Consider the following 23,382-nt stretch of genomic DNA (forward strand, 5'->3'; position numbering starts at 1 on the left):
ATTTTTAGTCTGTTGTGATCTAATGCAGCGTTTGCATCTTTCATTGAGACATAAGCAACATTCACTTTTTTCACGTGACGCAAAATAAATATTAAATCACATGTTTCAGCACAAAGAAACATTCCTTAAATTCTTTTGATACTGATAAATATATGTTAGTATTTTACAAACATACTCAAAGTCTGACCCTTCATGCCTGGTATAATGTCTAATTATTTTAGGTTTTGTAATTAATAGGTTTGGTGGGTATTCGTTGTTAATCTTTCAGGTTAAGTTGGAGCCGTGTTTGCACTAATAACTTGGAGATCTTATGAGTCAGACTTTATTTGTAGAGGTTGTGGGATGCATTTCATCCAGATTCAGCAAACCTCGTTGTTGAAAGAACCCCAGACTTGAACCCAGCATGTTTTTCTTGCTATATCAGTTTAAATGTGATTTAGCATAATGTTATATAAAGTCTTGTTGCTGCAAACTAAGCAGATAGAGAGTTTTTACAGGTGGTTAAAACTGCAAGTTTTAGCCGTTTCTGTTTAAGTTTGAAAATAGTAAATGACTTAATGTGAACAAATGCAAAAATTTCACATATTAAGCTTCATGCTTTTCTCTTTGCTTTGTTTTATGTAGCACACCTTAATGAAAAATCACAGGTTTTCAATGTTGTGCTGTGATGTGTTTATTCCCTTATGAAGTGGTTATGTGAAACCAAAACAGTAGTAAAATACTGCAAGATTAAAGGCTTTTTTAGGTTCTATTAAGAAAAAAGTCCAATTTCTTTTTTCTTTTTTTTTAAATGGGACGTAAACAATTTCTAGGCTTGTGAGATTAACTTGCTATTTAGTTTATGTTGCTCGTTAAATCAGCATTGGTAAAGAGGCTTACACTTATTTCTGACTGAAAAAAAACCCTTGAAAATTAGAAATGCATTTCTAAGGAGCTGGTGGCTTCTGGCCTCCTGGCTTCAGGTTTTAAGATTTCTGATTTATTGTTATTTTTTTTTGTCTAAGTATCTTAAAATTAAAAGAAAAAAATTATTAAAAGGAAATAAAATTTTATTTAAAAATTACATTTAAAATTACTGCATGTTCTTATCAAGAAGATATTCTTAACCCAAGAGAAAAATAAAGAAATTGCATAATTATTCCCATTTATTATATGTACCTAATCTTAATCTGACGTTTATTAAACTCAACTTGTGGATAAAAGTGTATTGATGCATTTAAAGACAGAAAATCTTGGGAGGTATTTATTTATTTTTGATGAACTTGATTAATATTTTAATCTGCTAACAACTGGAGCCAATCAAAATAAAATCAGCTAATTCTGATCTCTGGTGGATCGATGGTGCGACTCTATGGAGAAAGGTCAATTAATCAGGTCGTTAATAACTGTTAACTGTATACACAACTGTATACAAAGCAAAGAGAAAAGCATGACTGTATACACAGTTGAATTAAGCTGAATTGTCTACTTTTTCAGAGTGAATGCACAAAGTTTCTCTTTCCTGCAGAATATTGTCTGGTTGTCTTTCTTCCATTCACATTTCCCCATTGAAGACGGGGAGTTTTAAAGCTAACTTGTGTGTTTACTATTGCCTCACGTTCTCTCTGTGGACTCTGAGTCCTGCAGAAAGAGACTCGCTCCTCGCAGCACACCGTGAACCCTGTCCACAGTAGCCAAGTGGCTCTGACTCACAGCACATGATGAATGACCTCAGATCTCCCGAGACAAACTCTGCTAAAAGAAAAACAAGGAGGCAGGGGGAAGGAGGGTTGAGACGTGGATGAAAGTCAAATCTCTGCATTTTTAACACCTGGATAAATAAAATGGAGCACTAGTGGGAATCTGAACTTGCATTATTTCAAAGTACAAATCAAAAGATTTGCACAGTTTGACTTTTGGGCTTGAGGCTCATCTCATTAGTTCAACAGGATGGCGAAACCCACAGCACCTCAGGTTATGAGTGGGCTGGTGTACAGTAGCGGCGCATCTGGCCCACCCTGATGTCAGACTCTAGATTTGTTCACGCCATTGTGTTTCTCCGAGCAAACTAACAATTGTGCATTGTGTGTTTTTTGTTTCAGGGGAGCCGGGGCCACTACCGGTACCACTGGCAGAGCCACAATGTCAAACACAGCGGCGTGGATGACATGGTCCTGCTCAGCAAGATCAGCGAGGACGGCATCGTGGACAACCTCAAGAAGAGATACATGGATGACTACATCTTTGTATCCTTCGCTCGCACTTTCTGTTCATAATCCTGTGAGAAATGTCCGAGCCGTCTCATTCCCACTTCTCCCAGAATAGCTGAATGCCCGTCCACTGTGACATATTAGCAATGAGCAATCCTCGACGTCAGTGTCGGAAGGTGACAAATTTCCCCAGAGGTTCTGCAGCGAGAAGGTGGGAAAGGACCTCTTTGTTCCAGATCTCAACCAGATATCTGACCGCTGTTCCATCTGTGAGTCAGACGTGCTTTAGTTCGTCTCACAGGGGGATGCAAAAAAAAAAAAAGTTGTGAGTAACAGCAGATTGCATAATGGAGAAACGTATGTTCAGGGAATCTCTCTGTTCTGGATTTTGGATAGAATAGAGTAGAAACAGCCTTTATTGTGCTGCAAAGGGGGAAATTCAGGTGTAACAACAACAACAAAACGTTCTAAAAGTGTTAAAAGCAGCATATAAAACTGGGTTTCCTCCAGAAAGCCTGGTGGTAGTGGACGCTAGCAATCCAGCGACCTATCATGTTTTTGAGTTAAAAATGTTTATGGAAATTTGAAAATCTGACTAGTAAATGTGTTATTGGAAAATAACAAAACCCAAGCAACAACCATAAAGGAAAAAATAAAAGGAACCAAATAAATAAACAATGCTTATCCTGGAGGGGTTGCAAGTGCAGCCTGGTGGCCCGCCAGGCTTATAATGCACATGGGGAAACCCTGCAAAGACAAGATTAAGATGAGATAATCTTTTAAATTTAAGCTGTCGAGACAGAAAGTAAAAAAATAAATAAAAATTACAAAACCAGCCTCCAAAATAACCAGCAATGTAGAACAAAAAAGAAACACTACACAAGCCGAACCAGAAATACAAAGATAAAAATATCAATATATGAATACAACAAAGTAGTTATATACTGTATAGATTATAACAAAACATTGTGCAGTTATTAGAAATGGGTATATTGGACTCACAATCCGAGGAATGTGCAACTGAGTTGGCTCACTTTTGGAAAAATTACATAATGTGCATTTGTACTCAATATTTAAAAATACATACAAATTATGTAAAATATTGTACAGTATATATATATATATAAAAAACATGCAATAACAGCAGAAATGTTATTAAAATGCTTAAGAATAGACAACTGCAAACGCCATTGCAGTGGCGACACTCAATCACTGCCATGTCTGGCTGTCCTGTACAAATGCAACATTTAGGTTTCTAACATGCAGCTGTTGCTGCAGATGTAAGCTGCTCATGACGTGCAGCGAGATGATTGAATGAATGAATGAATAACCTCTTTGAATGTTCTCAGAGCGGCTCAGTGCATGGACCTCGTCGCCTCCCTGGCACGGCTTCGGATTGTGAAGTTTAGTAAATGTGGGCTGTTTTAGGCTCTTCAGCTCTGAGTCAGACCTTTGATTTGGGTCAATAAATAGCTGTAACTGGGAGGTCTCCCTGCTAAGGTCCCGGGTCACTGTGGGCCACCCATAATAGCAGCTTTATTTGCCATGAGCGGCCTTCTGTGTTAGGAGCATAAAACCTCACTATTACATGGAAGGTCCATTCTCTGGGATTTGTAAGCCCTTATTTAGGTCCAGGCATGATCTGCAGCCTCGTTGCCGCAGCTCTGTTGCACTCTCTGGTTGCAATTTGATGTCATTTCCTAGTTGCTGGTTTCTGTGATCTTTAACGCGTAATCTCCCCAGACGTACATCGGCCCTGTGCTCATTTCCGTCAACCCCTTCAAGCAGATGCCGTATTTTGGAGAGAGGGAAATCGAGATGTATCAGGGAGCCGTGAGTACATCCAAACTATGACTTTACACGCGAAACATTTTGTCTGAGTGAATCTGAGATGAACACCGCCTGAAAGACAAAGCCCGCCGATGTTCAAACTTTCCAGCAGCTTGGCGCAGATGTTTCTGTCAGGAACTGGAGTCGACCGTTGAGTGTGCTTGGCAGCAACTTCTTAGAACAGCCTGTTCAAGTCTGCCTCCTCTCTTGGCCAGCCTGCAGAGCGTGGGCCTGCCTCCTTAAGCCAGGAGCAGACTGAAATCCAGTTAAATCTCTGACAGACTGTGGGAACGCTAAGGGTCACTCATGCCAAAGAACACTTTACTTTCTTAGAGATTGTTCACAACCATGCTTCACTTTTTTGGCGCAGCTAACAGGGTACAATAGGAAGCTTAGATCTGTTTACTGAACTGTGAGAACTGGGACGCAGATTATAATAACCCACGTGGTAGGAGGGGTGAAGCATTGTCGTTTATATAGATTACAGCTGATCAAATTTACATCTCCAGTTCACAAGAATTAAGACATACAAGTCTATAAATGTCACAGATAAAGTACTATAGTTCTAGACTGGTTTTCTTTCACATTACACCTTCCAGAATTCTATTTGCAAAACGTGAAAGATGGAGATAAATCTCTGGTGATACAGGTGTAGTGTTGGAGGAAAAACGGCTTCACCAGTAACCTTTATAGAAGACGCCGACCTCAGTGTAGAAATGTTTCAGAATAAATTAGACGGCATACTGAGCTCTAAGTATGCATACAATTTAAGCCACAGTTTGTATTTGTTGCTATATGTGAAAACACTTCATTCATAATTCACATTTTGCACGTTTTTATTCTTCCGTTTGAGTTTCTAAAAACAGCACAAAAGTTTAAAAAGACAAGCCCCTCACCTTGCAACGCACCTAGCAACCGGAGTGGGACTCCAGAACGTTTGGTCAGCCGGATGCGCTTTACGAAAGACGGATGTTTTGTTGTTTACTTGCCTCTCAATAACCACTGTTTTCTTTCTTCCTGGTTTTATGTCGACCCGCTGGTTTTGACCAAGCTGTTTCTCTGCAGGCTCAGTATGAGAACCCTCCTCACATCTACGCTCTGGCAGACAACATGTACAGAAACATGATGATCGACCGTGAAAACCAGTGCGTCATCATCAGGTGAGACATTTTACAATCACTACAAATATCACCTCCTCGCTCATTATTTTTTCCAAAATGTTCAGAATCTGTGAGGGTGAAACAAAAGTCGTTCTTTGCAGAGATTATGAAGTGACACAAAGATGCTTAGATAATAACAATATGTGAGAGTAGCAATTGAACAGGCCAAACGGGTTCCTCCATAACTTTTAGCACAGCTGACTGACTGAGAATGTTCCTGTGGTGTTTTTCCATCAGAATGGTTTCAGTGTCAGTCGGACCCTAAAATGATCAAAGATCTGGTCGTATCCAGAAGAGGGAAGTGATGAAAGTGCAGCTCGATCTGGTCTGAGTGAAGTCAGGATGTGTGCTGGGAACACAGCAGCTGTCGGGGTGTATTTTTGAAGAGCTTCCTGGTTTTGGCACAGCAACACCTGCGCCTTTTGTAAAGTTTGCTGCTGAACATTTTTAAACCACAAAGCTGGAGGCAGAAATGTGTGCAGTCAGGTTTCCAGATATATCCTGTTTGCCTGCTATCTGAGCAGTGTGGTGCCCTTATTGCTTACCTCATTATGAATGAGCTCTGCTTCAGCATTTCAGCCTGTTGTTTGGACGGCCAGCACTTGCTGGATCAATTTCCGTCATAAAGCCACAGAGGGACATTTCATGATTGACTAAATCAGCAAACAAAAGCTGGAGGTGGTTTTATGATGAACTGGTATCGGTAAACAATGGCTGCAGCGAACCACGGCGGTCAGCTGACGGCTGCTTTGGCTCTTTCTCGCATTAGCTGAGAAAATGATTGCATTGACGATGAGGTGCACAGCTCTGACTCACTGCTTCCTCGAATCTAAATCTATTCTCCATCAATTACATATGGAGGAGACCTGCAGAAAACCAGTTATTGTAGGTTTCAGGTCAAATCTGAGGTGTTTGTGTGCAGAACATGGACACAGAAACCCTGTAATTTAAAAGGGTTGTGGTTTCCTTTTACAATCTGTAAAGAATGAATTACTGCAGCTTGGCCTCCTCCATTGAACTTCAGATTAAATCGAGCTCTAACGGGTTGCACTGAAGTTTGACTGAAACTGGATTTTTATTGTAAATCCTGCTGTTTCACATCTGCAGAGGAGGCTCAGCAGCTCCTTAAACCAATAAGTGGCTTTTAATTGTCATTTTTCTTTTTTTTATCATAGATTATGATACAGTTGAGTCAATTTGTAAACAACAGGATCGTTGCAAGTATGTATTTCAGGCTTGTTAATTTGTTATAATTGCACTGATTTCTGATTTTATCTGGTGAGTTTTACTACCATTTTTTCTGGTCTGATGATGTAATCGTCTGAAAATGGAAAAGCCTTAATTGCATGCAGTGCACTAAGCATGGAATTTGGTTTTAAGAAATACATTTCTCTGTTTGGGGGTTGAAATCACAAAGCTTTGGACTTTAAGTTGCTGACATATTTGGCTTTAAGGTGTTCCTACGTGGGAAGCGAGCAATCGCAGCTGCGTCTGTTTAGGCGTCTAATTTGGAGTCTGACGTCAGTGACCTTTTTGAATCAGCTGAGTGACTTCATTAACAAGCTGCTAATGTTCTCAGAGTCCTCGCTGGGTGCATTAAGTCTTTTGTTTTATTGGCGTACGCTTCCTTTTCAACTTCCTCTCTAAGAAACAAAAGGCAGCAGAAGGACCAGACCCATGTATGTGGGTAACAGTGCATTATTTTTAAATACCATACTTAGTATGCTATAATGAGACACTTCAGGGGTCATTTTCCTGCCGGTTTCTTAGGTGTGTCAGCAAACGCAGGACTTTATGATGCAAAGTATGTAAAACACAAGCAACAGGAGATGAGGTTGGCCGCTGGAATGAACACCACCGCGGAGCCAACAACGCTCCCTTTGCATTTTACAGTACATCCTGCTGCACACTGGACCTGAACACCTCAACGTCTTTGACATGCCAGTTCTATCATTACATTTTTTACTGGGAAGGCAAACGGATCCTTAGCCAGAATAGCGAAAGAAACGGCATCTAAAGTCTGTCATTGTTAACTCTCTATTAGAATCATAATGTTTATAATCTGCTCAGTGTAAGCGTTTTATGTCATCTCAAGTTTTTTTTTTTTTTTATATAAGCCTGAAAAATTTATAATATGTTCCAAATTCTAAAAAAGAAAGTCTACAGTTCACAACGATAGCAAAGTATGCAACCTTTGCATTCTTTACATTTGTAAGAATCTGTGAAACTGAAAAGCTAAAGGTTCCTTCTTTGTGTCGTCTTGTGCAGCGTGTGCCCTGGCGTGGTTAATAAGTCGCTGTTCCCTAAGCTTTTGGGATTTGAGAGCAAAAATGACAGGGAACAGGACTCCCACTGGAGCCTAAAATAGCTCCTCAAAGATTGACTTCCAGGAGGAAAAACAATGCTCTCAGCTGCAGATCAGAGGGTTTCTTGAAATAAAAGTTAAGCACTGAGTTTGGAGTAAAGTTTCTTCTTGTTGCCTGACTTCAGACCTCGCTGCAGAAATCTGTACAATGATTAGGATTTGCTAAGCACACAGAGTTACATAGGGGGAAGGGTGCAACCTTATAGAGACTGCTGTGTAATAGAGTCGCTTCCATGACTTCCTCTGGCAGCCCCTTAACAGTCTGCAGCTGTGTTTCTCACAGCAGCTTCTCTAACCTGACTCTGCTTTAAGGCACATGCAGAAAGTAAAACAGACTTCACCGTCATTTACTGCCAAACCGCGTGGCTCGCAGAAACTAGAAGTCTGGTACAGTTAAGGCAACGAGGAACGTAAAAAAAAAAAAAAAAAAACATGCCCAGATGCGAATGATGATATTTTTTCTGCATTTGAGTTATTTTCCTCACATTATTATGTTTTCAGAGCTGAATGTCTTTCTGAGTATTCAGATATGTGGCCTTATGATGAGGAAACTCTGTTTAATTTAACAATTAGATGTAATCAGAACCTTTTTATTTATTAAGTCCAGTGTTGGCATCAGTGTGCGCTTAAAATTAGAAACCGTGGTGTCCAACTTCCTCTGATCTACAATCATAAGTATGACTTTGTGTCTTGCTGTGCAGCTCAGAAACATGTAAAGTCCTCTGGGCCTTATGGACGGCACACAGCAGATTTGCATTGAGGGTAAACATACTCAGCTTCCAGGAATAGCATGAACTGGAAAATGTTTTCCATACCAAGTTGATGAGTTGTGTTCCAATAAAGTTAAATTTTTGCAGGGTTTTTGTAGAACAAAATCTAGTTAAACATGATTAGTAATTACTCGCCAATCGAAACATTTATGTTAAGGTGTCCTAACCATCGCCACGGCTGCAGGTGTTTGCATCAGTTATAAGGTTTGGTGGAGGGAAGATTATGATGCGGGCTTGTATTTTATTTTATTCTTTTTAGAAATTGGTCTTGACTTACTTGGTTCCAGTGAAATTAATTTTAATCCTTGACCATAGAAGATATTTAGGATGATATTATGCTCCCTTCCTTTTCAACATGGCTCAGCACAAGCACACAAAGGTTAGTTCATAATGACACGGCTGAGCGAGTTTGTGGTGGAAAGACATGAATCCTGACCTTTGACCCAATAAAAAACAGCAGAAGATGTTTTATTGGGTCAAAGGCTTAATAAGCCAAGTTTTCTTTCCAGAAGGGCTAATACTGCTGAAGGTGGACTGACCTGACATTAAAAGATGTGTGTTGACAATGGGACTTCACTTCAGGTCATATGTGTCTGAAGATAGATAAGTGGATAAATTAGTGATTTAATTAGCCTTATTTTCTGTCAGTATGCTGCATAGATTTATGGAAATAAGATCTCCTAAACTAGCATTTGCATTACATTGAAGTGGTTAATTAGAATTTTTGTTTAATTTATGTCTTTTCTTGTAATGTTTGTAAAGAATATTTTTATTGTAATTCTTTGGGTGGATCCTGAGCAGACCAGTTGCCACTACTGCAGTAGATTCTTAAATAAACAAATAAACACCAGGAGGGACTTTTTAAAAAATGTAAATCTCTGCAGCCCTCTTACCAAATGTGTTTATTTTTAGGTAAACCGTGACGCAAGTCCAGGTATTAGTGTTTTGTTTTAGTGTTACGCCGCAGGTCCCTAAAAGTTAAAACCAACAAGAGTTTTCCATGACTCTGAGATCTGAACTGCACACGGTGATGTTGGAAATGATGTCAAGCAGGTTGTAGAGCAGCAGAGATTTAAAAACAACAGACCTCTGAAACTTATGCCGACACGTGTATGCAGCTTGGAGGGATTTTATCTGAAGCACAGTCATAAGACTTGAAAGCCAACTTTATACATCTGGTGCAGCATTTAACAGTAACTCAAAATGTTCTGAAATTGTCTTCAGCAGAGATTAACTCAGGAGTTGGTGATGGGTGAGAATCACAAGGAAGCTCTAGAAACTTTCAAGCAAACTGTTAAAATATCGGAAACAATTCACCTCCAGTGGTTCTTAAAATATTAGATGCCTTTAAATTAATCCCAGAGGCTCATGAAGCATGTATTTAAAGATTTTTATTTATTTTTTTTATTTTTTGCTTTTCAGTGGAGAGAGCGGAGCAGGGAAGACTGTGGCAGCCAAATACATCATGGGCTACATCTCCAAAGTGTCAGGAGGAGGACCCAGAGTCCAGGTAAAGAAGATCTGATCGTCCTCTCTCAGGACATCAGAATATTTTCTGGTGCTTTATTACGTACAAGAAACCTCAATACAAAATAAACCATTACTGTCCAAAAAAAAAAAAAAAACAAAAAACATTCTTTGCTAGTTAAATAAAACATAAAACAGCTCTGGGTGAAGCATATCCAGAGAATATCATCATGTTTGTTAAAATCAAATCTCTGCTTAAGAAGTTTTAGTACATTTGTTTGCACAAAACTTTGCAAAGTTCTTTCATCTCATCTGTACAACATTTTTATAATAATTAAAAGCCCTCGGCCTGCGTCTGCTCTTCTCACGCAGTACGAAATAGTCGGAGCCGTTTGTGTAAAATCAGAGACGCCTGTAGTTTTTTTTCACTTCTTCCCCATCAGGTTTTCTACTCCATCATCAGCCGCCTCCTTCCCTCCCAGCCCCCCTTCAACCATCTGGCGTCCCCCCAAACCCTGCAGTCCAGCAGATGTCCAGTTCCTAATCTTGATAAAGATCTAAAGTTCGGTCAGGAACTGCACCTCCTCCCAAACCAGGATTGTTTTTTATTTAATCTGCTCAGAGCTGCTTCCACCGAGGCAGAATCAGAAATGATGGAGACGTTGTTGTCAGAAGAATAAATGCTGCTCACTAAACATTACTCACTCGAAATGCTTCATTTAAAGACATTTTAAACCTTTATTATCCTTCTTTTGTTTCTTGTTCAGTAAGACAGTTTTAGAGGACGCGCTCTTTTGCAACTTGCAGAATTATTCATGACCGTTGAGGTTTTTTACGTTGTCAAGTTATAACCGTGAAACGTCAGTGTTTTAGAGGACAGACTGACGCAGGGGAGTTCATAACAGCACAGTGGAAGTACATGGATAAATGGATGGTTTTGAAAAATTTCTGTAAATAAATTGAAAGAAATATGCATTTGTATTCAGTCGGTACTTTGTAGGACCACCTTGAGCTGCAGATTTAAATACGAAGGTTTTCTTTAAAAATGTTCCTTCTGTGTAGCTTCTTCCCTTTACTTTGAACCAGTTGTAGTCTCTCTGTTAAGAAAAGCCTTCCCACAGCATGAGGCTGCCACCACCATGCTGCTCATCTGATTAGTGTGGTGTTTCTTAGTAGGCTTTCCTTATTCTTTACATTCTCACATGGCAGATTCAATGGGACTCTGCTCAATATTTGAAGTTTGAGATATTAATTTATCATTTAATTCCAGTTTAAACTTCTCTGCAGCTTTTTTCCTGACATGTTTGCTGTGTTTCTTGGTCTTAATGATGTTGTTCATCTGAATTACTCACAAGTTGACTTTATTTACTAATCAACGGTATTTTGAAAGGAGATTTTGGTGTTCGAGTGAAGGGGCCTGGTTACCACTACACTTACTTAAATTCCTTACAAAGGAAACTCTGAAAACCACTGGAAATGTTTCTATTGCTTTGCAGTGACTCACTACTTTGTGATGGCCTCTTGTATAAAATCACAATAAAATATGCTGAAGTGTTGCTAAAAGATGAGTACATTTGCTGCGCAGCACCAAATACAAAGATTATTTCATAAATCTTAGCAAACTGATTACTTTCTTCAGCGTTTTCTGCCACTATTGAACTGTTTGACCCCTTTTTTCTTTCGTAAAAAACTGAGTTTAGGCAAAAGGAAAAAGATTCCATTCAGCTTCTGTGAGCAATAACAGAAGAGGGAACCTCGCTGTCTGCTGTAAAGATTGGAAACTCATGTGTTTCTGACGCGCACATGGCTTGCAGAAAGGATAATGTCCTCCAGACCGTCCGTGTGTGTACTGTCTGTGGACGTGCATGTGGCTGTGTGTGCGTCCATGCAGTCGCCTGCGCCGGTGTCTGAGTGGAAACTTTCAAACCCTCCACCAGGCTGTGGGCGAGGGTGTGAAGTGTTGCCTGTGCGTAACGAAGCGTTTGTCTCCTTGCAGCACGTCAAAGACATCATCCTGCAGTCCAACCCGCTGCTGGAGGCCTTCGGAAACGCCAAGACTGTGAGAAACAACAACTCCAGCAGATTTGTAAGGCCTTCGTCGCTCGCTTGTTTGTGAATTGGAGTGGCTTAAACAATGAAAACGCTTCGAAATCCAGATTTGTGATTCAAAAAGTGGTTTTAAAATCCTCAGAGGCATCTTTTTTCCATGTTTTTCTTGGACGTCTTCATCTAAATCATAATAAATCCTCTGTTATATGACTCACAGCAAACCACATACCTTACAGCTACATTACAGCAGGAGGATTTTTGTGGCACACCTCTAGATTGGATTTTTTCAGAATAAAATGTTTACTAATGGATTATATTCTCTAGTTTTCTTGCATGAATCTCACGTGTTCCCTGGTTGACAGGAAAATGCTTTTTAGGACACAGAAACATGCAGGCCTCTCTGCTTTTCAGCTGATATTAACATTTAAAGCCAGCAAAAACTGGCAAAAGTTTACTTTCCACAACATTTCACAGAAGTTTTCTGGTCAAATTCCCACGCAGGCCAGATTCCATAAAGATATTTTAAATTGGTTTTGAAGAAGAAGAAAAACTAAGTGGGTTGGCACTGATGGCCTGAGATCACAACATTTGAAAACACTGAACAAATAGATCCTGTGTTCGGCTTTGGGCCTCTGCTCTCAGCTTGACTGAAACTGATACATTACAGGCTTGTCTGGAGTCCTGAGCCTGGAAAACGAGTCGAGTCAGATTTATATATATACGGTCAATATATGTATACATACACACACACACGCACTAGCAGCCATTTAAATGGCCAGGTGCCTGAAACTCAAGACCATACATCTGTATTTTCACCTTCATTTTATCCAGCTACAGCACTCAAAAAAATCCTTTGATCCAACAGGGGAAATACTTTGAGATTCAGTTCAGTTCCGGCGGCGAACCAGATGGCGGAAAAATTTCCAACTTCCTGCTGGAGAAGTCACGTGTCGTCATGAGGAATCCTGGAGAAAGGAGTTTCCATATTTTCTATCAGGTGAATGTGGGAAAAACATACGACATAGATTTGTTAGACTGTAATCAGGTTCAAGAGTCTATTTCTGCTACTTTTGAAGATTAGCTTACAGCTACCATAAACCAGAGCTTCATCTTTCACACAAGACCAAAATATCACATGAAAGAAAAAACATTAAAAATGAAAGGTTTTTATTAATTGTAAGCCATATTTGCCAAGATGGACAGAATTAATATCTTAAAATATATATGATATGTGAATTTTACGTTTTGAATTGAATTGATAAAATAAATGGACATTTTATTTTCTAACAGGTTTATATTTCTATGTCTAAAGACTTTGGAGTGTCTAAACATTTTATCCTTTCTATTATTTTGACCTCAGACGGCGCAGGGAAAAAACTGCATTTTTATGGCAGCATTTTGAAGAATCTTTCATTTTAAAAACAGTTTGTTTTCTTCTCATCACAAAGCTTTTGTCCACAGCAGGTTATTTAGCATGAAGAAATACTGACACGTTTTGCATTCACATTTATTATGAACTTCTGCTCCACAGCTCATTGAAGGAGCGAGTGGAGAACAAAAGAAAAGCCTGGGAATCACAAGCCTGGATTACTACTCCTACCTCAATCAGTCCGGTTCCTACAAAGTGGAAGACATCAACGATAGGAATGAATTTCAGGAAACGATGGTACGATTTTCTCTTTCATTCCCACATGTGAAACTACTGCAGAAGTCGTCGGAGCTCCCGTTGCAGTTCTGATATTTCTCTTCCCGCCTGTTTCTGCAGCAAGCCATGGACGTGATTGGCATCTCTGCAGAGGACCAGTCCATGGTGCTTCAGATTGTGGCCGGAGTCCTTCATGTGGGGAACATCACCTTCAGAGAATCAGGCAACTACGCTGCTGTGGAAAGCGAGGAGTGTAAGTCGAGTGATTATTTTACATTTCAGCTCTGATTCGGCTGCTGCTGCTGCTGAGACGGTTCAGTTTGGTACGGAGTGATGCAGGAGAGTTTGCAGACTCAGAAACCAATCTGTGGTTCTGATGATGTTGGAGGGGTGATGGCTGGTTGGGACCTGAGCTGTGTGTCTCTGGCTGGCTCTGGAGGATATTTCTCCCATACCACATTCTCTCTCTCTCACATACACACCCTAAAGTTTTACTGTGTTAATGCAGGCCTGCTGCCAGAAGTCTGAAGTAACTCTGTCTTATGGTGGACTACCAGAAAATAAAGTTATTTTTGCACAACTGGACTTTTGTCAAAGGCAAAACCGATGTTGGAAAAAACACTCTCTCTTCTCGCCTGCTGCTGCTTTATTTTATTATTTTCTTCCTTTCTCCATCTTTCATGACCAAATCTCTATAATGTCTTGGGCAGGACCAGAGAGCAAAGCCGCAGTCTGTTCTGTGCAGATGTAATAGTGGCACTACATAATTTCTGCTCTTTCCTGCTCTTCTCAGCCTCACCGTATGGTTGCATTTAGAAACCCAAATATTTGGACTTTCTGTACAGATAGTATCGGTGTAAAGGTTTGTATTCAATCAATAATTGGAACCTCAAAGATGTGAACATGCTTATCTTTGCACCCTGTCTAGAGAAGGTTTAAAACGCCAATGTTTGAAAATATAAAAATAATACTAATAATCAGAATAACAACTGAGACTCTTCATCTGTAAATAAATAAAAATTGATATAACTGATATAATACTTGTTACAAAAACTAAATTTCCTACAGGTGAACTGCAATGAGTCCTCTTCCATTGTTTTCCTAAAATATTAGAAAAATACTCCGACCTGGGACGTGCCAGTTCAACCAACACTTTTTTAAAAATTAATATTAAAGAATTTTTGGCTTAAAATAAGTTCTTATCTTGCTGAATAGATACTTGTAAGTTACATTTGTCTTATTTAAGTGTGCAAATACTTCCAGAACCCTTAGATCAAACAATCAGCTTTTACTTTCAGTCCCTCGGACCCGACTAAGGAAAGGAGATTGGGCTTTTTCTGTTGTTGCTCCTAATTTATGGAACAATTTGCCTTTTCAGATTAGATCTGCTAGCAGCCTGGATCATTTTAAATCGCTTCTCAAAACTCATTTTTATTCATTGGCTTTTAACTGAAGCAATTTTTGATATTCTGTTTTTATCTATTTGTGCTACTGTCGTTCTTGTGCAGCACCTTGGTGCAGTTTTATACCTGTTTTAAAGTGCTATATAAATAAATTTGACATTGACAAATATATTTGCACTAGAAACTAGACAGAAAATCACTGTAAGTTTTTGTTTTTGCAGTGCTCTTTGTTTACACGACTTATGATGTTGCAACAAGAAACAACCTGAGTAAATGAGTCGTACAACTCACTCCTGGGTATCAGCAGGTCTCCATAGTCTCAGCTTTGCACTACTGGCTTGCTTCGTCTCTGTTTGAACCTAAATCAAGCCAGTTTAAAAAGAAAGAAACAGAGAAAGGAACAGGCTTTTACACAGAACGCTTCGTAGATCTGCTGTGACGTACCAAAGTCGATTTATTCGCTCATGATGACTATTTCACACCTTGGATTTGTGATCTACTGGTTTCCTAAATTCCTGCATGTTCAGCTTAAAAGCTGCTTTTCCTCCCAAAGGAAAAAACAGCTTGCAAGCTATTTGCAGTAGCACATTGAAGCATTTCCTCTAAAATCCCAACGAACTGAGATTTGCCTTTTTAGGAAAAATCCACTCAGCATTAATCAGCCAGCAGGCACCTCCCACCAATACACACCAGCTATTTCAGTGCATTAATTTCTAAATCCCAGATGAGTCATCAGCTTCCTTCTTATTTTAATCAGCTTGTTTGTGACAGAGAGCAGGAAGAGTCACGTAACGTCAGACTCTCACAGTTTCTCCTCTGTACATCTTTCATTTCAGGGTTAAATTATGCATCCAAATCTGAGTTACTATGAAAAACCCATCAAACTCTGACATCAGGATGTAAATCCAATTAACCAGTAAATGTAATTTACTAATTTTTCTCTTGGTAGTTTAAATTTTACTGCTAAATATTGAATTTCAAATCTCCGAGTATGAAATGTACTTGGTGAAAGAGTCTTGCTGTTTCTTCTGGACTGGTGTGAAAATAGTGACTCAACATTTCCACTGACTTTAATAGTTCTGCTTTTTTGACTCATTGAAAGTGACACAAACAGACAAGTGGGTCAAAGGGCACAGATGTATTTAGTTGTGAATCTCTGAAAGGATCCTGAGATTTGTTCTCGGCCACAATGACCTCAATGACGACAGGCAGAGACTACAGGAAATGTTTATTTGGCGGAAACACATTTTATAAAAGTTACAATCTCACTTGCACAATAAAAGTACATGTAAGCAGTGATTTTGTTTTTCTTCTCTTTTGTATGTTTTGATTTGAAGAAGGCTGATCCTGTGTTTAATTCTCCCCAGAAATCAAAAGTTGGAAGTAAAAAATGTGTGGAGTTATTGACATTTTTAAGTTTTGATTTGGCCCCTAGTTCAGTGGACCATCAGTGTCGGCAACACTGAAATTGTAAAGATCTGCTGGGAAGAAACATTAGCGAATTTTACAGTTCAAGATCTGTGAGCCAGCAACATATTCTGGGATGCTTGATTTCCTGCTGCTCAAAGCTGCAGAAAATGTTTTAGAGGGCATTACGATGTCATTATGCTCGGCCAACAAAGTTTACTACTAATGGGAATGATGCATTAAATTTTTTTCCCATCATCAGGTCAGATGCTTTTAATAATCTGAAAGCAGGAAGACATCAACTCTGCCTGCTGAAGTTGTTTTTTTTTTTGTTATTGCGAGTCAACATGTCGTCCACTTGGACAACAGTGTTGCATGTTTTCCAAACGTCACACAGACATCACCGCCTTCGTATTTATTTCTGTGAAATCTTGGAAACCTGACCAAATCATTAACATTTTTGTTTTTTATGAAAGGAAGCGTCGACTGTGATTGGTGGAACAACATCCCATCTGTTGCTCTTTTTGCTCTCTGATGCTTTGACTAACAAATCTGCTGCAGGAAGCCTGTCGGAGCGTTGTCACTGAACGCTGGACGGCGTGTGAAAAAAACTATTCAGGTCGTCCTGTACAGTCAACTCTAAACACATGGGCGGTACTTTTCATTTGATTGAAGCGGGAGTCTGGTCACTCGGACCACAATCTCCCGAACAGGAGCCACTGCAGCGGCCCGAAGCATTCCCAGACACAGGCCTGAGAGTTATTTCCTTCTAGGGGAAGTGAGTCACTGTAATAAGGCAGGGAGGGGTTCTCTAGGGACAACATCAACACCAGGTCGTGGCGAGTAGTCTGTGGTGTGCAAAGTTTTTCTTTCAAGTGTTTGGCTAAAGCCATTGTTCTCTGCAGAGGAGACCTCGGTTTAGCCGTCTGAGACACTGCTTTCTACAGCAACATTGGGATTATGAGGAAAGTTTCTTGTACTTCCAAAACTTTTATTGTATTGAAAGGAATAAATGAAGTGCCAAAAAAAAAAAAAAAGGACTTGTTGGCGAACCCAGTCTTCAGCGTTTTACTAACATGTGAAACGAAGAGGCAGCTTATGGAACGACTGCCGTCCTGCAGATCGATTTGTACGCTGCCGTTCACTGAAATGCCTCTTTGCTTTCTCAGTTCACGTGTGGGAATTGATACGTGTTCATCATTAAATCACATTCTCCAACATATTGAATGATATTTTGCTTATAGGAAACCCCATAGGGGACATTGAGGATTTTACTGATCAGTTCATGCTGCATATTTGAACACCAAAAGTCTTTTTTTGTGGTGGCCGCTGTACTTTCTGCTATTTTTGTAAGTTTTTTTTCCATGTATGTTAATATCTTGTTTGTGAGATATCTGAAGTTTTAAATCGTTTTCTTTAGGATAGAACTGCACCACAAACCTATGTGCACATGGACTTTCCATCTCTTTCCATCGCTTCTAAGATATAAATAAAGACTTTCCTTAAGAGGGACAGAAAAAAATATATATACATCCGAACTATTTGAGTTACTTTCACGGGGGAATAAAGTCGTCTGACTGTTTTTGTCCAGTTCCATCACAAACAGACATAAACATGCGGTGAATAAATCAATTTTCAATCAGTTTTTGCACAAAAGTGTTAAAAATATATCAACACATTTTCACTGAGGCTCTTTTCATGTGCATATATTTGAAATTTTAAATTCACATTCATGACTGTATGTGAAATAGACCAGCAAATATCACATTAAACAACAAAATGTATTAAGAGGGAACGCAAAAGAAAAATGTCTCCCCCCACACTAAAAAGGCTCCGAATGCTTAAAACCCTCAAAGTTGTCAGAAAATTGTGCTTATTTAACAGCAAAATCCAAAACGTTACAGAAATAATTGATCTGTGAACTAGTTTATTTTACACATTTGAACAGTACATTAGAGAATCTCAAACAAATTTGTTCTGAGAATCGTCTTTAATGCCTTCTTGTCTTTTTTCTTTTTACTTTTGCAGTTCTAGCATTTCCTGCATTTCTGCTCGGCATCAACCAGGACCGGCTGAAGGAGAAGCTGACGAGCAGAAAGATGGACAGCAAGTGGGGCAACACGAAGGAGTCCATCGACGTGACGCTGAACGTGGAGCAGGCCTGTTACACCCGGGACGCTCTCTCCAAAGCCCTGCATTCGCGCGTCTTTGACTACCTGGTTGAGGTATCCGTGAACGCCTGTTGAGGTTACGATGTGCAGAAATGCTTCACTCACGATGTGCGTAAATGTAGCTAAGATGAATTCCTCTGATTTCAGTCCATCAACAGAGCCATGGTGAAGGATCATCAGGAGTTAAATGTAGGAGTGCTGGACATTTATGGCTTTGAAATCTTCCAGGTGAGTGTTTATTAGGTGTTGACACACGAATATGGCACGATTTAGATCGAGTGCTTCAGCATTTAAACAGATTGAGAAGAAAGGATCAAACTAATCTATAAAACACGCGGATTAGAGCCCATCTCATGATTGAGACGGCTCCTTTTCCAATCGGATTACAGGTTGGTTTGATGCTAAGAGAACCTGGACTTGGGATTGTTTGTTTTTCTTGTAAACACGAACCTCTCCCTAAATGTATGAATTGTAAAAATGTCTCCTCTATTTCAGAAAAATGGATTTGAACAGTTCTGCATCAACTTTGTGAATGAGAAGCTGCAGCAGATTTTTATTGAGCTGACTCTGAAGGCGGAGCAGGTGAGGTTTCCACGTACTCACCTTTGCTGTGCATACTTTTGCTTTTTTTTTTTTTGTCTAAATGTCCTTTTTTTTTAAATGTGTTGTAGGAGGAATATGTGCAGGAGGGCATCAAATGGACCCCCATAAATTACTTCAACAACAAGATTGTCTGCGATCTCATTGAGAGCAAAGTAAATCAACCACCAGAATATTTTCACCAAGAGGGCAAAATGCACATGTTTATATTGTTACACACAATCCACATCATTTATTATGAATATTATTTGTATAAACAAACCTTAATTTGTTTCTCTGAACAAAAACAGATCTGAACTGGTGATTGGTGTGGTATGTAGGTTTGCAACAGTCATAAATATAAATATCTAATTAAGAAGTGACATTTTCTAGTTATTATTATTATTATTTACTTTTCTATCACAGTCAGAAGTTTACATCCTTTTTCTTGGTATTTGGTTGAATACATTTTTGGTGTAAATTTGTCCCATTTCTCCTGATGGCTAAATCCACTAAATCAAGTTTTTATCTCGTCTTTTCATCTCTGCACGGTTTTCCTGTCCAATTCAGATCTCGGCTTTGATTTATCAGACCAAATGTAAATGAACAAGGTCTTTGGTCCTGAGTGCATTTACAAACTGTAATCTGTTTGGTTTTTTTTGTCATCATTTGTATTTTGAGTGATGGCTTCTTCCTTGCTGAATGGCCTTTCAGCTCATGGTGATTCATGACCTACTTTCTCACCTGCTTCACCTTTTTTGTTCTGGGGTTTGATTCACACATCGACACAGAACGTTGCTCCGCCATGAACGCTCTGCACATCCTCATGTTGTTTATATGTGCGAGTAATTGTTTGTATAAACAGATGAATGTTGCACCTTCGGGCATCTGGAAGTGGTAACCAATTAGATCCATGGTTCGTTTACTGACTTCCTGTCGGATTTTATTGAATCTTTCCGTGATTGCACAGAACGAAGCGGTGCGTTTCCATTTAAGTTTCCACTTGACTCAAATGTTCTGAATTAGCCTGTCAGAAACTTATAAATAAATGTGCACAGCCATAGCAATCGTAGTGTAATAATAGCAAGTGGAAATCATTTTGGTGATGTTGGAACAGAAAAGGTTTATTAAAAAATGGAACAAAATGGTAAAATTTTTTGACCCCTCGTTTCTGGTTTTATCTCTACATCATGGACAGATATTGACTGGTGCTTTGGGCAATTTGACAATTTAAACATTTGCCAAATAAAATTAGAAATCAGAAAAGTTATGCATTTTGTGTTTCCGGCTACTGAGCTGAGAAAACATCCTTCATTTTTTTTTTTGCCCCGTTAGCCTCGAGCCCCAGCTTCAGACATGCCTCTTAATTTGATTATTTATATTGAGAGGCTTAATCCACCAAATCCACAACAAGAGCTTCACAGCAAGGCTGCGTCTGAGAGGGGCAGAGGATTTGTGCCTGACAGTTCAGCTCTCCGCCTAATCCAGTGACAAGCTAACATGCGCTTTGACTCTGAGAGGCTGCTGAGAAACAATGGAGGCTTCAGATGAAACGGAGCAGTGTTTTATTGAAAACGATCTGCTTTTTAAATCTGATTTACGTCTTAATAGACACTAATTTATACCAAAAACACATCAAATATTGAGACGTTTTGCAGAAAGAGGTCAGAAGTAACGGGTTTTCTCTGTGATCTCAGAGTCCGCCGGGCATCATGTGCATCCTGGACGATGTGTGCGCCACCATGCACGCCGTGGGCGAGGGAGCCGACCAGACCATGCTGCAGAAGCTCCGGATGCAGATCAACACGCATGAGCACTTCAACAGCTGGAACCAAGGCTTCATCATCCATCACTACGCCGGCAAGGTCGGTGCTCAGGGAAACGTATGGGAAGACCCGGCACCAGCTTCGGCGTACACCTGTCTTTGTTTTGCCATTCGTCTGATGCTGGCAGCTGATGGTTCGGTTCTGGAAATAGAAGCTTATTAAAGTGTGTTTTTCATGGTTTTGCTTGAGGGCCGCTCCTTGTATGATCTGTCATAAACACCAGTTATGCAGCTGGTGTTTCAATCTGGCAGTCTGCGTCATCATCCTGGTGCTTTTTTTAAGGTTTCCACTTTGAAACCAGCTCCAGACCGGACCTCACTCGTCTCTCTCTTTGTTTTGTTTTTCTTTCACTTTGCACTTCGTATTGTATTTAAACATAAAGCAAAATCATGCAGTCTGAGGTAATGCATATGGTCCGGTTTGGGTCATTCTCCAGATGTGTGACGGCTCTCAGCTTGGCACACATGCCGCAGGCTTAATGAGCCCTGCAAAAAAAAAAAAAAAAAGATGTCAGGCTCCCATGACTGAGCTCAAAACATTCCTCTCCTTCTCAGTATGAAATTCTCACACAACTCATGATTATCATATGTTTTCCATAAAGCTGAGATGTTCCTCTGTGTCCTCTCCCCAGGTGTCCTACGACGCAGACGGGTTCTGCGAGAGGAACAGAGATGTCCTGTTCACTGACCTCATTGAGCTGATGCAGAGCAGCGACATGTAAGCACACACCAACACTTGCACGGGATTTTATGGCTGCGCTAGTGGAGGAATCTTCTCTCCACATCCATTTGGCTTTAATTAACCACATCTGACTGACATCTGCAGAGGTTTTGATCCATCTGGACTCTGACAGGATGCTGCAGGAGTGTGCAGGGCCGCATGGCGTCCTGCCCTCTGAATATCGTCTGGCTTTTGTCAGACGATATGTGGCTTTTGGGTCCTCACAGTTACAGGCTTCTTTCTTTTTAGGGTGTGTGTTGTGGAGTCTGCGCTCCCCGTGTTTCAGTTGTGTGGCCCATCTGTGCAAACAGCAGTATTGTCTGTGAAACCCCCAGCAAGGCTTCGTTGTGTGCACATTCACTGAGCCATGAAGTAGGAGGTTAAATCCAATTTCCCCAGAGACGGGTGGTGAAAAATGAACAAATTAAATAGCAATTGGCAAAACATGAAGACACACACACGTGTGCACACACAGATACGAGAGCATCCATTTGTTTTGAGCAGCATCTCAGTGACATCTTCTATTTATTCACATGGATTTAAATGTTAGAGATGGAAAACAAGTATAAAATATAGAAATGTAAAGATGAGGTGATGTTTTCTTTTTCTCTCAGCCTTTCTGTGACTTTGGCCTAAACTGATTTTTTTCTCCTTAACATCCTTTGCCATTATATCCCCGCATATTTTGTATGAGTTGGTTTTATTTTAATATTTTCGATGTGTAATAAAAAATATAGTGGAAACAAGAGATGGAAAGCAGATGGCAAGAGGACAGACTAACCTGAAGTAAAGTTAAATTTTTTCTCTTTTTGGAATCGTAATTTCTTTTTCTAATAAAGTTGAATAATCGTTTAAATTAAAGTTTTGGATTAGTTTACATAGATGCAGTGTGAGACTTTTGGAAATTGTTTATTTTTTTTCCCTAACTGAGCAACAGTATTTTCCTGCAAGGAGATGTCCCTGCAGATATTTTTCCATAAACACACAGCATGTTTTCCCAGCCTCCCCCAGCTCAAACCTTCCCAAATGTTTCAGGAATTCAGATGAGTGACCTTAGTCTGGAAAATAACCTCGGCTCTTAAATCATTAACTACAGTTTTCATGCCGACAGCCTCGAAACTGGGCTGCTGTTACAGTTCTTTGTTTCCGTAGATCTCAAAATGAACTTTATCTCATTTGTCTCTGCGTAGTTCCTTCATCAGGGCGCTGTTCCCTGAAAACCTCAATGCTGAGAAAAAAGGCCGGCCGACTACAGCAGGCAGCAAAATAAAGGTACCTGCTTCAAACTGTCTCACAATCAGGGCTGATGTGGGAAAGAGCCGCTGGGTCCAAGTTCCTCAGCAAATAGTTTGCATTGCTGTTGAAGGTTCTAATAATTTTTAATATCTGTTTTTTTTTAATGCTTGTTCTGATCCCTCTGTCTAGAAACAAGCCAACGACCTGGTCGGCACACTGATGAAATGCACGCCACACTACATTCGCTGCATCAAACCCAATGAGACCAAGAAGCCGAAAGACTGGGAAGAATCACGGTGAGTCGTGGCAGAACCGCCTTCAGAACCGCCTTCAGAACCGTCCCCAGCAGGTTTATTTAAATTCTTCTAAAACATCCAGAATAACCCTCATCATGTCAGCAAGGCAGGATTCCCAGAGAAGCTGTGCAGCCACATTTGAACCATTCACAAAAGTGAAGTTTGGTCTTCAAGCTTTAATCTTTGAGGGAAAATGCTGTGATTTTTTTTTCTGCTTAATGACCAGAGATGATACTCAAGTAAGAGTAGCTTGACTTTAGAATATTTGT

At 39.9% G+C, this 23,382-nt stretch overlaps 1 protein-coding gene across 2 annotated transcripts in view; it reads left to right on the forward strand.

Moving 5' to 3' along the window:
• The window catches only part of myo1ea (myosin IEa), a 46,740-nt gene that overhangs the window by 12,641 nt on the left and 10,717 nt on the right, over window positions 1-23,382 (forward strand). For both annotated transcript variants that reach the window (XM_055036457.1, XM_055036458.1), the window contains exons 2-17: window positions 2,082-2,225; window positions 3,933-4,022; window positions 5,085-5,179; window positions 9,737-9,824; window positions 11,778-11,867; window positions 12,696-12,827; window positions 13,362-13,496; window positions 13,596-13,728; window positions 18,314-18,510; window positions 18,604-18,684; window positions 18,952-19,038; window positions 19,128-19,211; window positions 20,733-20,900; window positions 21,493-21,578; window positions 22,772-22,853; window positions 23,007-23,113. In XM_055036457.1, coding sequence (XP_054892432.1) covers window positions 2,082-2,225; window positions 3,933-4,022; window positions 5,085-5,179; window positions 9,737-9,824; window positions 11,778-11,867; window positions 12,696-12,827; window positions 13,362-13,496; window positions 13,596-13,728; window positions 18,314-18,510; window positions 18,604-18,684; window positions 18,952-19,038; window positions 19,128-19,211; window positions 20,733-20,900; window positions 21,493-21,578; window positions 22,772-22,853; window positions 23,007-23,113 — 1,799 coding nt within the window. The remainder of the gene's footprint in view (window positions 1-2,081; window positions 2,226-3,932; window positions 4,023-5,084; window positions 5,180-9,736; window positions 9,825-11,777; window positions 11,868-12,695; window positions 12,828-13,361; window positions 13,497-13,595; window positions 13,729-18,313; window positions 18,511-18,603; window positions 18,685-18,951; window positions 19,039-19,127; window positions 19,212-20,732; window positions 20,901-21,492; window positions 21,579-22,771; window positions 22,854-23,006; window positions 23,114-23,382) is intronic.

The sequence above is a fragment of the Poeciliopsis prolifica genome, unplaced genomic scaffold (assembly GCF_027474105.1).
Source record: "Poeciliopsis prolifica strain line A6 unplaced genomic scaffold, Auburn_PproV2 SCAFFOLD011, whole genome shotgun sequence".
Classification (NCBI taxonomy): Eukaryota; Metazoa; Chordata; class Actinopteri; order Cyprinodontiformes; family Poeciliidae; genus Poeciliopsis; species Poeciliopsis prolifica.